The 15,931-nt window shown below is 39.9% G+C and overlaps 1 protein-coding gene across 7 annotated transcripts in view; it reads right to left on the reverse strand.

Moving 5' to 3' along the window:
- Positions 1-636: 636 nt before the first annotated feature.
- The window catches only part of CFLAR (CASP8 and FADD like apoptosis regulator), a 79,978-nt gene continuing 64,683 nt past the window's right edge, over positions 637-15,931 (reverse strand). For all 7 annotated transcript variants that reach the window (XM_043996898.1, XM_043996900.1, XM_043996901.1 and 4 more), the window contains 3 exons: positions 5,987-6,494; positions 4,851-5,004; positions 637-1,123 (listed from right to left, as the gene is read on the reverse strand). In XM_043996898.1, coding sequence (XP_043852833.1) covers positions 4,866-5,004; positions 5,987-6,494 — 647 coding nt within the window. In that variant the 3' untranslated portion in view covers positions 637-1,123; positions 4,851-4,865. The remainder of the gene's footprint in view (positions 1,124-4,850; positions 5,005-5,986; positions 6,495-15,931) is intronic.

Consider the following 15,931-nt stretch of genomic DNA (forward strand, 5'->3'; position numbering starts at 1 on the left):
AGTGAAGAACCTGCTCCTCCTTAAATTATACCACCTGGAACCTTCTGAAGCTTGGGATAGTGCAGCTTGGAAAAGTGCCCCACTTTAAGGAGTTAAAAGTCAAGTAAAAGAAAGGCAAGATGAGCAGACAGAGAAAGGTGAGGACCACAGAAAGTTTCTTTAGTGACAAGGAAGATCTAGGTGCACCATCAGAGGAAAATGTCAGCTTCCGTGCCCCTATATCTAAAGCTTCCAAGAAAAATATGAATTGATCTCAGGCCATAGAGGTGCTCAAAAAGGACTTTGAAGATAAATTTAGAGAGGTAGAGGAAAATGGAAAGAGAAATAAGGGTGATGCAGGAAAGACATGAGAAAAAAGTCAACAGCTTGAAAAGCCAAATTGGCCAAATGGAAAAGGAGGTACAAAAGCTCTCTAACAAAAATAATTGCCTAAGAATTAGGATTGAGCAAATGGAAGCTATCTGTGTGACCCCAATTGCCTCATCAAAACAATAAAATAAAATAAAATCAGAAAAGAATAGATATGGGTCCTTTTCACACATATATAACCAGGGAGAACATTCTTAAATAATGGTAATTGTAAAATTTAAAAGAATTTTCAAGAACAAAATCAATGAAGATAAGTTAAAAGCTGTTTATTGGGGGGAAAATTCATGCAGCACAATTATTGTTGTAATTATTTCTGATAAAGGTCTGACATACAATATTATATGAAGAATTGATACAAATGTTTTGTTGATTGTCTAGATTTAAATGAAGGATAAACAGTTAATAATGTGGATTAAACTTATTTGGTGGAAAAGAGTGATTGATCTCTTGTTCCAAAATCTTGGAACCTAACCATCTCTTATGATGCTTTAAAATGGACACAGATATATATTACAAACACAATAAATAACAACATGGATTTGTCATTAAAAACCTGTAATGTGTTCCCCAAAAAGATACATGAGAAAATACCTTCACCCAACTCCTTTGCAGAGCTGAGGGGTCCGTGGGTGTGTAACATTGCCCATATTTTCTGATTTTTTTTTCAATGTACTAATTGGTTTTACTGATTTTTTTTCTCCTCCTCCTCTCTTTTTTTCTTTATTTTTTTTTATTGGTAGTAAGGCTTGGCTCTCTGGACAGGACAGAAGAAGAGATACAAGGGGAAGTTTAGACAGTATAAAAATAAAGAGATCAATATTTATTTTTTTAAAGATAATAAAACATTACATGGTTACACTCTAGATTCATAAAACACATTGTTTTGTCTGAAATCAGGTTATCTTGAAGTAAGTGATCATTTCACAACAATACATATTACCCTAGAATCTCATGCCAAACAAATTAAAAAACAGAGCTGCTCCAGACTACAGAGTTCAAAATGCAGTCGGAGTGACAAAACCAAAGGAGTCAAATCTATAAAGTATGTTCAGATCATTTTCCTGCGCATTAGTGATATTGATGAGGGTTTTTTGATACTAACATACATTTAGATAGATAAAGGTTTATTTTATACATATACATAATGTTTACAAAGAATGTAGTTAATTATGCACTGCATTTGAAACATCTGTGTTATTCTTGAACTTTTTCCATTAGAGTCCAGATGTGAACTATCTCTAAATATAACTGGAAAATAATAAAATATCTATATATTAAAAAAAAAGAATCCAGATGTAAAAATTAAGAGACATAATGATAAAACACCAGCCTTCACCAGTTTTTCACAATGGCTCTAGCTGTGTGACCCTAGGCAAGTCACTTAACCCCAATTGCCTCAAAAAAAAAAGCAGCTATAAATATTTTTGTACATATGGGTCCTTTTCCCTTTTTTTATGATCTCTTTGGGAAAAAGACACAAAAGTGGTATTGCTAGGTCAAAGAGTATAGCATAATAATTTCTTCTCATTTCTTATAGCACAGATTTCAGATTTCTAGTCTGAATTCCACTAACACCCCATGGTGTTAGTGACTTGGAGGGACAACAAAGTTGGCTGAGAGTCAGTATACCTCAGTCCTAATCCTCATTGAGAAGCAAGAATAGATGAACCTTCTACCTCCAAGGTTCCTTCATTCAGTGTTGCTTAGCATATATGTACTTCATATTGTTGTGGTAAAAATTATTTGTGGTATAGGCAGCTTTTGAAGAACCTCCCCTTTTGGGGGAGAAAAGATTGAACACTCCCTGAAGGGAGGTTAAAGGGCACATCTGGAATGCTAAGTTCTCACGGCACTTCCGGAACGCCAACTCTAGAGTGACTTCTGGAACTCGAGTTAGCTCTCTCTGGCTGGTGACTGAGGTCCTGGTGGCGCACAAGCAACCTTAGACTGGCAGGCTGTTCAGGTTGGTGAGTTACTTACTGAAAACCCTAAATTCCTTTGAACCAGCTTAAGCTAAGTTTAGAGTTAAGAGCATTTCTCTATATTACTATTTTCCTATTTCCTTATCTTTGATTTTTATTAGTTTCACCTTTGTTGTTTAATTAATTCCCAAGTAATAAAATCTGAACCTTTTGTGTACTAAAGCTTAGAGGATTCTTTCTTATTGGCCTGGGAGAAATATCTAAAAAGGGCAGTTCAGAGGGGAGTTTAAACTTAAAAGGGTCCCTCATATTTCCGGGACCCCAATATTAAGGCGAGTCACCCAAATAATGCTCCGTATATCAAATTTTGGCCCTCACATTGTAAAGTTGCTATCTAGCTATACTGTCTAAAATATCTAATGAGTGGTCGCCAATAAATTATAAGCTTTAGCAAGAGTTTAGACTTTTAAGCATTTATTAAGGAGAATAAGAATTTGGTGAAGAGAGAGAAAGAGGCCTAGATTCAGCTATCTATCTCGGGGAGCTAGCATCTCCTACTCCGCTCCCCCCTGAGGTCCTTGTGAAAGAGTGAGAGAGCGAGCCTTGCCCCTTCTTCGACCCACAAGCCTTCTGTGGAACTGGTACATCCCATCCACAAGCTAATTGGCTGGTAGCTTTGATCGACAGTACCCACGAGCAAACATTACTTCCTGACACCAAGGAACTGACCTTGCAAACCACATGGCTTGCCCTCAAACGTCTACTTTGCTCTAAGCTTCTTCACTGCCAAGCATATAGCATGTATTTGATGCATGTTTAACTATAGAAAATAACAAAACTTAATGTTTTAAAAAAGAAGAGAACAATGCTGTAATCTTACATAAAACTAAAAAAGAACATAAATAAATATTAGAACATAAATAAAAATTACCTACATCATTTTCTTGACAAGTTACATATATTTTGTTCATGTTTTGATACTTTTTCTTACAAATAAACATTTTTATTTATAGTTTTGAGTTTCAAATTCTTTCCCTCCTCTCCCTCCCCTCCCAACTCTGTGAGGCAGTAAACAATCAGATGTGGGTTATACATGTGCAATTATATATGACTACCATATTAGTCATTTTGTATATGAAAACTTGAATAAAAGAAAAAAATGAAAGTGAAAAATAGCATGTGTTCAATCAATATCAGTTCTTTTCTTTGGCAGTGGATAGTATGTTTCATCATTAGTCCTTTGGGATTGTCTTGGATCATTATATAGCTGAGAATAGTTAAGTCATTCGCTGTTCTTCATCAAACAATATTGTTGCTGTGTACAACATTCTCCTAGTTCTTCTCACTTCACTAAACACCAGTTCATACAAGTCTTTCCAGGCCTTTCTGAAATCATCCTGCTTGTCATTTCTTATAACACAATAATATTCCATCACCATCATATAACACAGCTTGTTTAGCCATTCCCCAATTGATGAGGATTCCTTTATTTCCAATTCTTAGCCACCACAAAAAGAGCTGCTATAAATAAATATATATATATATATACATGTGTGTGTGTGTGTATATACATACACACACATATTGGGGGCAGGGCAACGAGGGTTAAGTGACTTGCCCAGGGTCACACAGCTAGTAAGTGTTAAGTGTCTGAGGTCGCACTTGAACTCAGGTCCTCCTGAATCTAGGGCCGGTGCTTTATCCACTAATATTTTTGTACAAATAGGTCTTTTTCTCTTTCTTGGGATATCTTTGGGACATAAACCTAACAGTGGTATTGCTGGATCAAAGGGCATGAACAATTCTACAGCCCTTTGAGCATAGTTCCAAATTGCTTTCCAGAATGGTTGAATCTTTTCACAACTCCAGCAACAGTGGATTAGCATCCCAGTTTTCCCACATCCCCTCCAACAACCAATATTCAACTACTCATATTTTCCTTTTTTGTTATAATTGCAACTCTGATAGATATAAGGTGATACCTCAGAGTTATTTTAATTTGCCTTTCTCTGATCAATAGTCATCTAGAGCCTTTTTTCATATGATTGTAGATAGCTTTGATTTCTTGGTCTGAAAACTGCCTGCTCATATTGGATAACTTTTTTTTCATTATAATATGTATGACCTATATATGATTGCTTACTGCCTCAGGGAGAGGGGAGGGAAGGGAGGGAAGGAGGGACAGATTTTGGAACTCAAAACTTTTTAAAAAATGTTTATAGGGGCAGCTAGGTGGCGCAGTGGATAAAGCACCAGCCCTGGAGTCAGGAGTACCTGAGTTCAAATCTGCCCTCAGACACTTAACACTTACTAGTTGTGTGACCCTGGGCAAGTCACTTAACCCCAATTGCCTCACAATTAAAAAAAAATGTTTATTATTTATAAAATAAAAAATAAAATTCAAGTAGCCTTTTAAATGACTTTTGTGTTGGATTGCCCAAAGTGCCTAAATATGAGTTACTGTTTCATATAATCCTGAGATTATATTTATATGAATAAAAAGAAAGGAACATAACTATCAATTCAGTCCCTTTTGACCTCATCCCACAACAGCCTCACCTTTTTTTTCCCCTTTCATCTATAGGAAAGAACAATTTTCTTCCTCAGAGTATGCTCTAACATGATAGAAGACTGCTCTTCAGGAGCCACTCTGCTGTTCCGGTCATAGATTTTGTTGTTGAGATCAGTGTGGAGAGTCAAGAGCGAGCATCCTCTGAAGAAAGGAGAAGAGAGAAAAGTGAGTGCCAGGCACTGTCGATTCTAAAGTCGGTGCTAAGCAACTGAGGCAACCTGTGGTGATGCGGTGAAGAAAGACCTAATTTTCATCATCTCTAAAATGGGAATAGTAATATACCCTTTGTCTACCTCACGTTGTGAAGATGAGATAAAAGATGTGGAAGAGCTTTTTAAAAAGTTAAGCAAAGGGGCGGTTAGGTGGCGCAGTGGATAGAGCACCGGCCCTGGAGTCAGGAGTACCTGAGTTCAAATCCGGCTTCAGACACTTAACACTTACTAGCTGTGTGACCCTGGGCAAGTCACTTAACCCCAATTGCCTCACTAAAAAAAAAAAAAGTTAAGCAAAAACAAACAAACCAACCTTATTACAAGAATGCATAGGAATACAGGCAATTCCTGACTTGGGAACTGCAGGCTAATGAATGGCTTTAAATATATAAACTAGCAGTGGGAAAGAATGTATGCAGAAGCCTCTTTCCATAGACATAACAAGCATTCAGATGAAAATAAAATTGTACTATTACTGCCATTCTTCATATACATTATGAGTTTGTTTGTTTTGCAGGGCAATGAAGGTTAAGTGACTTGCCCAGGGTCACACAGCTAATAAGTGTCAAGTGTCTGAGGCTGGATTTGAACTTGGGTCAGCCCTCCTGAATCCAGGGCCAGTGTTTTATCCACTGTGGCACTTAGCTGCCCCCCATTATGAGTTAAATAGGCCTTTGGGAAGTGGCCTGGGAACCTACTGACCCATATATTATACTATTGTTTCAACTGTAAAATGTTTTCTGAGTTCCCAATAACCAACTGGGAAAGAAAACTTTTGGAACATAACTGAGCCAGAAATTAGGAACTGCTGTTGTCCTTAGTGTACAAAAAAAGCTAAATTCCTTTTCTTCCTGGGTAGCCCTGCAGATATACCATGCGGCCACCTGCTAAGAGATGTCAGTAACACTCACCTCTTCTCCCGTAGGAGATTTGACAGCCCATGCAGGTAGAAGGATGGTGAAGTGGGAGACCTCGCCAGCACAGAAACATTCACCTTGCACAAACTCCAAAAGACGTCGGCTTCTTGATGAATAGTGAAGTTCCTGGATTCCCATCCATTATAAGATACTTTGGCAACCCTGCCATCCACCTCTAAGAGACTGTTTGGCTCCTTGTGGTCTTCTGGTACCACATAGTTCTGAATAAAAAAGAGCTTTGGTTTCCCCAAGAGCAAAGGGCAAGCATCCCCTGTGAAAAACTTCCTTATTTGATGCAGAGGCAATCCCAAGCAAGGCTGGTTTATTCCAAAAATGTTCTCAGAGTCACCACGGCAGATCAGAATACACACAAAGATGTCATAATTTTGATGTTTAGTAAGGCAGGCAACTTGATAAAGAGTCTGCTGGATTTCTTCTGTGCTCAGGTGTTTGGAATACTGAACTTCAAACCCCAGGGAAATAAATGTGTCTTTTAGTGGATCTGGTGGGGTGGGGGGAAAGTAGAAAACATTAATTTGAGAAGATTTCAAAGTGTGGAAATTTATTTTGATTTGGGGACCCTATCTTTAGGCTGAGATTAGAAAGCCTTAGGCCCTCAGGGTCTCTCCCCCTCCTCAGCTTCAGCTGAGTGAAAAAGCCCCATGGGCTATACAAGACGCCAGGTCAGACGGATCCCGGATAGCCTGTGCTGAGGCACGTGAAACTTGGAGCGCCCCCCCCCCCAGATGCAGCTCTGGCTGGCAGATTAGCTTAGTCTGTGGGGGCGAAGGAAGCCCCGAGATTTGAGTGGAGAGAAGAAAAGGTGTATATATAGAGCTGGGAGTTAGAGAAGGGTGGGGGGGCGCTGACTAGAGGAGGAAGGAGAAAGGAGACGGACTAGATAGAGAGACAAGATTAAGAAGGAAGGCTGACTAGAGCAAGGGAAGCTGACTAGGAGAGACGGACTAGATAAAGGACAGACTAGAGGACGGGCTGAGGACGGACTAGATAGACAAGACTCAGGGGTTCTGACGGACAAGAAGAGGTCAAGGGGATGGATGGAGGAGACGGACTAGAGGAAGGAGACTCGAGGAAGGACTAGGAGAGAGGCTGACTAGAGGGGAGCCCGGACAAGGACAGAGGAGAGTTCGGTTCGGAAAAGGAGAGACCGGGCTGACAAGGTTAAGGGCCTTAATACAAACCAGGGAAAGTGCAACTTGCCCTGAGGCTGGAGGCAGCTAAGGCCCTTATTGTATTCAAGAAGTTCGAAGGTCAGCAGGTGCAAAAGAGAGACGAAAGAGACCGCAGGAAAGCAGTCAGGTTGTACACTTTATTTCCCTGTATTCCTAATTTTAAATAGTATCTCATAAATAAACTGCTTTGATTATTTGGTTAAGAGGCTTCTTAATCTTTAGTCTATCAGTTTGGGAGCAGTGTGGTGGAACTTTATAAACGGCCCACATTAAATTAACAAAGTCAGATAGCCAAATAGTCCCAGTTTAGTCCTCCATAGTTTAGCCCCCCAAATTAGGCCCAGTCAATTTAAAAATATTTCAACAAAAGAAAAAGCTGGAAGGAAGCCTTCATATTTTCTAATGTCAATCCTAGATTATTTTGATTTTTAGAACAGTCATGTCAAAGGCAGTCTTTGTGCAATGAGGGGCTGTGAGGGACTGGGCAGGCAAGAAGAAGGTAGACCCACAGCTGATCAAGCCTGTCTGTAACTCTCCATTCTGCCTGATTCTTTTTTTCTACCACTTCCCTTCAAGACTCAAGAGCTGGTCGGGTCCTGGTGCTATTAAAATTGACCACTAGAGGGAGACCGATTCCCTCTAACTGCCCAAGACGTAGCTTCATTTCAGTCAAGCTAAGAAGCCAACCAACCAGTCCCATCGTCCAGTTCTGTGTCTCAATCCTGTCTAGGCTGAATGCTAAACTTTTTAAGCAATGGTTGGTGCTCCAGATCTAATATGACCCTTAATCCCTCCCAGGACCCACTTCCTAGTCTTATTTTCTATTCCCTCTCTATCTACCCTCTCCCATCCTCCATCTCAGATAATCTCCTCTGACTTTTGGCCAGTTCCCAGCCATGCACTCAGGCACCTGAATGAAGGAAGCACTTGACTCCCAAAAATTATTTCTCTTGACCCAAGTCCATCCTGCACTAATCTCGCAGCTACCTTCCAAGTCCTGTCTCCTGTTTCTTTCCCTTTTTCCCCCCTTCCCTTCCTTCTGGGACCTATTACATGAACTGAAGCACATCTACTTGCTGCTGTTAAGGTTGGCTCTGTCCTTTGGTGAAGCAAAGGGTCTTCACCTAATGTTCAAGGCTGGAATTTCCCCTGATGGTTACTTTAAGTTCTTTCTTTTTTGTTTTTGTTTTTTGTGGGGCAATGAGGGTTAAGTGACTTGCCCAGGGTCACACAGCTAGTAGGTGTCAAGTGTCTGAGGCTGGATTTGAACTCAGGTACTCCTGAATCTAGGGCCAGTGCTTTATCCACTGTGCCACCTAGCTGACCTAAGGCTGGACTTTCAACTTGGTTTCTTTAATATCGGCATGGCTTTTGAGTCATTCACTACCTGTGCTTTAGGGCCCTGTCCAACATTATTATCCACTCCTTCTGATAGCAGAAAGACTTCTAGTTCAGTATCTTTCAAAGCCCATGTTACCCTGTGGGTTGCCCACTAAGTTCCTGTTTTCTCTCTGGGGGATGCCACTAGTTCTCAGTTCCTTCTTTTTGGGGGGGGGTGTTTTTTGTTTTGTTTTTGGTGGGGCAATGAGGGTTAAGTGACTTGCCCCAGGTCACACAGCTAGTAAGTGTCAAGTGTCTGAGGTTGGATTTGAACTCAGGTCCTCCTGAATCCAGGGCCAGTGCTTTATCTACTGTACCACCTAGCTGCCCCCAGTTCCTTCTAAGAAAGAAGAAAAAAATGTATATATTAATCTTATGTATTTTTGTAAGAGGCAGCCAAGTGACACAGTGTAAAGATGTTGGATCCAGGTTCAGGAAGACCCAAGTTCAATATTATTATTATTATTATTAAATATATTATTATATAATAGCTAACATTTATATAGTGTTTACTATGTGCCAGGCATTGTGCTAAGTGCTTTACAAATATCTCATTTGATCCTCGAAACAATGTGGGAGATAGGTGCTATAATTATTTCCATTTTATACTTGAGGAAACTGGGCCAAACATGGTTAAGTAACTTGCCCAGGGTCATACAGCTCATAAGTATCTGAGGCCAGATTTGAACTCAGGTCTTCCTGATTCCAAATCTAGCATTCTATCCACTTTGCCCCACAGCTGCCCTAATGCACTACATAAATGCTAGAAATTACTAGATTTTTTGGGAAGTAACAGTTAACTGGAAAAGGTTAAATGACTTGCCTAAGATACTCAGTGAGGGATATAGCCAGGATTCAAACCCAGCTTGTCTGATTGCAAATCTAGAACTCTTTCCACTGTACCTTACTGCCCCCTGGATAATGTTGAGGCTTCAAACTTGGAAAGGAAAGGGAAATGAAGATATGAGTATTAGGGCAAGATGCTGAGTTCAACTTTGGACAAACTGACTATAACAGATCCAATCTTCACCAAAGGAAGAAGGTCATTCCCCCGTAAAGACAATCTCAATCTAATGTAGACGTCATAGAAAGAATCGGATCAGGGGAATAAAACTGAGGACAACAGATATTTGGATACCACTACTTCACCTCTTCCTTCTAATGAAGGTCATTTTCACTGTTGATTGGCATCCTGCAAGAAAGCTTGGTCAGGGAAACATTGGGAAATGTTCATATTGGCTGAAATGAGCCAGAAGACAATAGTTTATTTATCCAGGGTGGTTCTAAATAACTACAAGAAAAGAAGGACCAAGAATAAACCAAAGATTCACAGCTCATTTCAGGCAATGCTTTCAACTTTTTCCCCAACCAAACTTTCTACTAGTTGCTAATACATAGTAAAACTGACCTATTTGAATATGTCTTCTCCTAGCTTATCATACAGAAAGTGGGGAAGTGACAAAGGAAATGCAGCAGAAGATGTCAGCCCTGAAGAATATGCCCAGATAAACCACAATTTGGAAAACCAATCCCTGGATTAAGTGAGAGTTGAATTTAAATATACGAAGTCAAATGAGCCAGGGTAGCTGAGAATGGCACTGTGGATAGAGCACCAGACCTGGAATCAGGAAGACTAGAGTTCAAATCCAGCTTCATATACTTACTAGCTGTGTGACCTGGGCAAATGACTTAATCTATTTTCCTCAGTTTTCTCACCTGCAAAATGGGGATAATAATAGCACCTACCTCCCAAGGTGAGGATCAAATGAGATAATAATTGAAAAGCACTTAGCACAGGGCCTGACAGATAGTAACCACTACATAAATGGTACACGTTTTTTCTTCTAATAATTATTCCCTCCTTCCCTACAATCTTGATACAAACATCACCAGTAACATACATCATCAAGTGTGACCATCTTCTCTCCTCGGACTCCCCCAGCAGCTCTCAACTCCTCCACTTAGATTGTAAGCTCTTGGAGAGCAGGGCTTGATATCTGTCTTGGTAATCTCACAGGCTGGCAAGGCGCCTCACACAGAGTAAGTTCTTAGTAAATGGTGACTCAATTGAATCTGAACCAGTTGTAGCTCCCCCAAAGAGGTTCAAAGTCTATCAAAACTAAGAGCAGGGAGAATCATCTGTCAAGAAATACCTCAGTTGGGGCAGCTAGGTGGCACAGTGGATAGAGCACCGGCCCTGGAGTCAGGAGTATCTGAGTTCAAATCCGGCCTCAGACACTTAACACTTACTAGCTGTGTGACCCTGGGTAAGTCACTTAACCCCAATTGCCCCGCAAAAAAAAAAAATTACCTCAGTGAAGAAGCCTGAAATTTGAAAAAATAATTAAATCAGTGGGTTTCATTTTAATCAGGAGCACAAAGAAAGCCTTGACCATCTTAAAACTTAGTGATGAGGGTCTGATAACTAAGTTGGAAGGAAGTATACCCTATGACAAGATACTTAAGGTACCGATAGCATTTTGCTGACTAAATAACCCACTTAACCCTGGCAAGAGAGTAAGAAAGTACCTAGAAATTCAGCTGCCACTTTCCAGAAGGGGAAATAAGGGTATCAGTAATTAGCCTGTTCTGTTCAAAATAGGAATGGCTGAAATGGAAACTTTTCTGTTACTGCCAAGTATTTCCCCTTCAACAGCTGGGTGTATGTCATCACGGGGCAGCTGGGTGGCGCCATAGAGTACAGAGCTGCGCTTAGAGTCAGAAAGACTAAAAGTCATATTCAGCCTCAGACGAGAGAACTAGCTGTGTAATTGATCCTGGGCAAATCACTTAACCTCTGTTTGCCTCAGTTTATTCATTTGTAAAATGAGGAAAGCACCTACTTCCCAGTTGTTGTGAGGATCAAACGAAATAATAATTGTAAAACACTTAGCACAGTGATAGTAAGCACTGCATACGTGTTAGCTATCCCATATGTCATTTGGAAAGGAAGCAATAGGGTGTAACAGAGAGTGTGCTAACCCCGGAATGTCCTACCTCTGACTTACTAGCTGTATGTCCATACGCAAGTCCTAATACCTACCACCAAGGGGTGAATGGTAAATACAGCCACAAATGTCACTTACTATCAGATAGAGGGCAGGGGCTCACTCAAACTGAAACAAGCTATTTTTCTCCATTATTTGGAAGTACAATTATGAGGACAGCTTACCCCAAACTGGCTCATGGCCCTTTTTGTTAACTATTGATAAATTCCTCTCCTCCCAATTTCCATTATCTTATCTATGTCCTTGGACATCATACCTACACACAGTGAGTCAGTAGGAGGATTTGATTATCTTGTTAATTTTTTATAATCAAAATAAAACTGCCCACTATATACACAGGGTAGACAAGGGCATAGCTGATGAAATAAGACACACCCATAACTTTCCAAATTTGCTTTCATTAAAACAAAGGAATTCTTTTTACAAATAAAACTATTACAGGTCAGTGACCTGACTATGCATTGAGTTTTCAATTTTATTTAATTCCTTATAAGAAAACTAATGCTAACAGGTCAAACTTGTTGCATTATAAAAATGGAATCAGACTTTATTGAGCTATTGAGAAAGGACTATGAAGAATTCAAAGAAACATGAAAAGATTTGAATAAATGAAACAATCTAGAGCAAGGTAAGCAGAACCAAGACAAGAAGCTCATGGGGCAGCTAGGTGGCACAGTGGATAAAGCACCAGCCCTGGATTCAGGAGGACCTGAGTTAAAATCCAGCCTCAGATACTTGACAGTTACTAGCTGTGTGACCTTGGGCAAGTCACTTAACCCTCATTGCCCCCCCCCCCCCCCCCGCAAAAAAAAAAGATGAATCTTCCTGATTCCAGGCCAGCCTTCTATCCAATTCACCTAACTGTCCCTAACTCTTACCTTTTAGGAATGAAAGAAAAGAGTCACGGGGAAGTGAAGTACTGGTAGTTGTTTTTTTTAAGTATCAATGAAACATAAAGGGATTGATTGGCCTATCAGCACAGTCTCTATAAGCATGGGCAGAGTGCCCAATTTCCTTCATGAAAGAGACTTGGGGGGGGGCTAGGTGGCACAGTGGATAAAGCACCAGCCCTGGATTCAGGAGGACCTGAGTTCAAATCCGACCTGAGACACTTAACACTTACTAGCTGTGTGACCCTGGGCAAGTGGAAGAAGAAGAAGAAATAATGAAAGAGAGCTGGACTTGAATTTTTGAGGATTTAGGTTCAAATTCCTGCTCTGCTACTAACTACCTGGAGACTGTGGGAAAGGTTTTAAGCCACTTTAGACCTCAAGTTTCCTCATCTATAAAATGAGAGGGCTAGATTGATTAAATGGCCTTTAAGATTCCTTCCATCACTAACTCAAAACTATAACACGACATAGTTTTCTACTCTTCGTAGAGAGGCTGGGGACAGGCATGAAATGTCACATGATATCATTCATTTAATGTCTATTGGTTTTGCTTAACTGTTTTTCTTAGTTACAAGGTGGGGTTTTAGTGAGAGGGAGCACATATCTGGATTTTATCAAAACTAAGAGCAGTGAGCACCATCTGTCAAGAAATAACTCCGTGAAGTTGAAAAAGGAATCGTATCAGTGGTTTAATTTTTTTTTTTTGTGCAGTGGGTTAAATTTTAATCAGAAGTACAAAGGAAACCTTGTTGCAGTTGTTCAGTCCTGTCTGACTCATGACGACCCCATTTTGGGGTTTTCTTCAGAAAGTTACTAGAGTGGTTTGTCATTTCACAGATGAGAAAACAGGGTTAAGTGACTTGCCCAGGATCACACAGCTAGTAAGCGTCTGAGGCCACATTTGAACTGAGGTCTTCCTGATTCTAGGCTCAGTGCTCTATCCACTGAGCCACCTAGCTGCCCTAAAGGAAGCCCTAAACATCTTAAAACCTAAAAGGTTGTGATAACTAGATCTGAAGGAAGCAGGACCTAGGACAAGACACTTAAGGTACTAATAGCATTTTATATACAATAGACAACCCATTTGACTCTTAAGGGACTTTAAAAAATGCCAAAGCCTTCAATAAAACCTTTTAAAAATAGAATTTAATGAACTGGGAAAAATCCTTAAAAAACCCCCCCTGAAAAACCCCTACTGCATGTGCCCAACTCTCTTAGGAAATTAGCTTCTAGAAACACCCTTTAATCAATAATTTTTCTCTTATCCCCTCAGCATTGAATTACTAGGGAAGAACCAATCACAAATGCACCATAAAGGGTTGGCTTTGCTAAGACCAGTCTCAGAAGAATAAATATATTAAATTCTTGTTCACTTGGATTTCATCGATAGGGAATTTTCTGGTCATTCAACCCATACTATGTATAAAAAAAAACCATGTCTAAAATCAATAGTGTAAACAAGACCACAAGCAACATGTTTAACCAACAAATGTTTACTGAGCGCCTACTATAAACCCAGCCCATAGTAATAAAGTCAAAGGTTAAACACTTGGAAGGGCTCTGTCCTAGGCTTTTCATTGTCTCAGAAGAGGAACTGCCTCTACCACGACATCTTCTCTGAAATTTCTAGTCCCAGAGAGTTACCTGGACTGAGATTGAGAAGTTAAATAACTTGTGTAATGCCAAACCACCAGAATGTGCCAGAAGTAGAAACTGAACCCAGGTCTCCTTGACTTTGAGGAGTTTTTATAAGCAAAACAGATAGAAGGGGATACACAAGAAACCATTTGCTTCTTTTCATTTGTTTTTAATTTATTTAAATAGCTGACATTTTGTTATTTTTCTGATTAAAATGCAAATAGTTTCAACCTGAGAGATGGTGTGTTGGATAATTAGTGTTTATCATACATGTTCAGAGTACTTCAAAATTTCATTGGGGTGTGTGTGTCCTGCTGTCATCCACATGGACCCTACTTCTCCATGTCAATACAAAGTCTCATTGTGGCCAAAAAACCCCTAAATAATGTAAGGCCAACCTGGTCCCAAGCCTCCTGGACCTTAGGCTTTCTTCATAAGACAGAGAAGTCATACTCCAAGCCTTTCCAGCTCAGTAGGTTTACCAGAACTTGAGATCAACTGGCATGGCCTCCGAGAACCCAGCATCACCTCTGTGCCACAATGAGGCATTGTAATAGGACTACATGGATTTCCTATCATTTCTTAAAAAGAAAGTGTTTCTTAAACATAGATTCACTAACATCTACTCCAGTGTTTGATTATAAATTAGTCTGAGTCCAAATTAATGAGACTCTTAAGGAGGTTTTGTTTATTGGAGTATACTCAGGCAATAAAAATCTCCAAACAGCTAAATCAGTTACATTTTCTTAGTCCTTATTCTCCTAGAGCTGTTTGCAGCTCTTGAGACTAATGACTTCCCAGTGAGGCACACTCTCCTCCCTAATTCTGCTCTAACCTGATGCTTTTTCTTCCCATATCATCCTTCCTTCTTCCTCACCTGAGTTGGAATATCTTGCACTTCTTGGCCCTTGAGTGTTTGTGCTTCCCAGGGTATGGTCTGAGATCAGCTTTCATGAGTTCAAATATCACTTTTATGAAGATGACTCCCTCAACTATATACCTAGTCCTAATCTCTCTTTTTTTTTTCTTCCTTTTTTTTTTTTTTAGTGAGGCAATTGGGTTTAAGTGACTTGCCCAGGGTCACACAGCTAGTAAATGTGTGTTAAGTGTCTGAGGCCAGATTTGAACTCAGGTACTCCTGACTCCAGGGCCGGTGCTCTATCCACTGCGCCACCTAGCTGCCCAATCTCTCTTAATAATAATAATAATATGGGCAGCTAGGTGGCACAGTGGATAAAGCACCGGCCCTGGATTCAGGAAGACCTGAGTTCAAATCCAACCTCAGACACTTGACACTAGCTGTGTGACCCTGGGCAAGTCACTTAACCCCCACTGCCCGGGGGGGGGGCAAATAATAATAATAATAATACAACTGACTGTTGGATATCTCCTGGATATCCTATAGACATTGTTATCAGTAACAATGATGATGGTGATAATAACGGCTAACATTTACATATAACTTTAAGGTTTGCAAAGCATTTTAAATACATTATTTCATTCCATTTTTACAACAACCCTGTGAAGTAGATGTTTTTGTTAACCCAGTTTTACAGATGAGGAAACTCGGGCAGACTAACCTCTCTAGCATCACGCAGCTAGTAAGTGAGGCAGGGTTTGAACTTAGGTCTTCCTGAAAAGACAGTGTCCAAACTCAAACTCATCATCTCCCTCCCCACTTGACTATTCTCCTCCATACATTCTATCTATCTATCTATCTATACACATGCATATCTGTACACATATGTATAGCATACATAAATATATTCATATATTTATCATATATAATATGGTTTAGCTACACATATATTTATTCAGTTATTTGAC

Source organism: Dromiciops gliroides, chromosome 3 (genome assembly GCF_019393635.1).
Source record: "Dromiciops gliroides isolate mDroGli1 chromosome 3, mDroGli1.pri, whole genome shotgun sequence".
Taxonomy (NCBI): domain Eukaryota; kingdom Metazoa; phylum Chordata; class Mammalia; order Microbiotheria; family Microbiotheriidae; genus Dromiciops; species Dromiciops gliroides.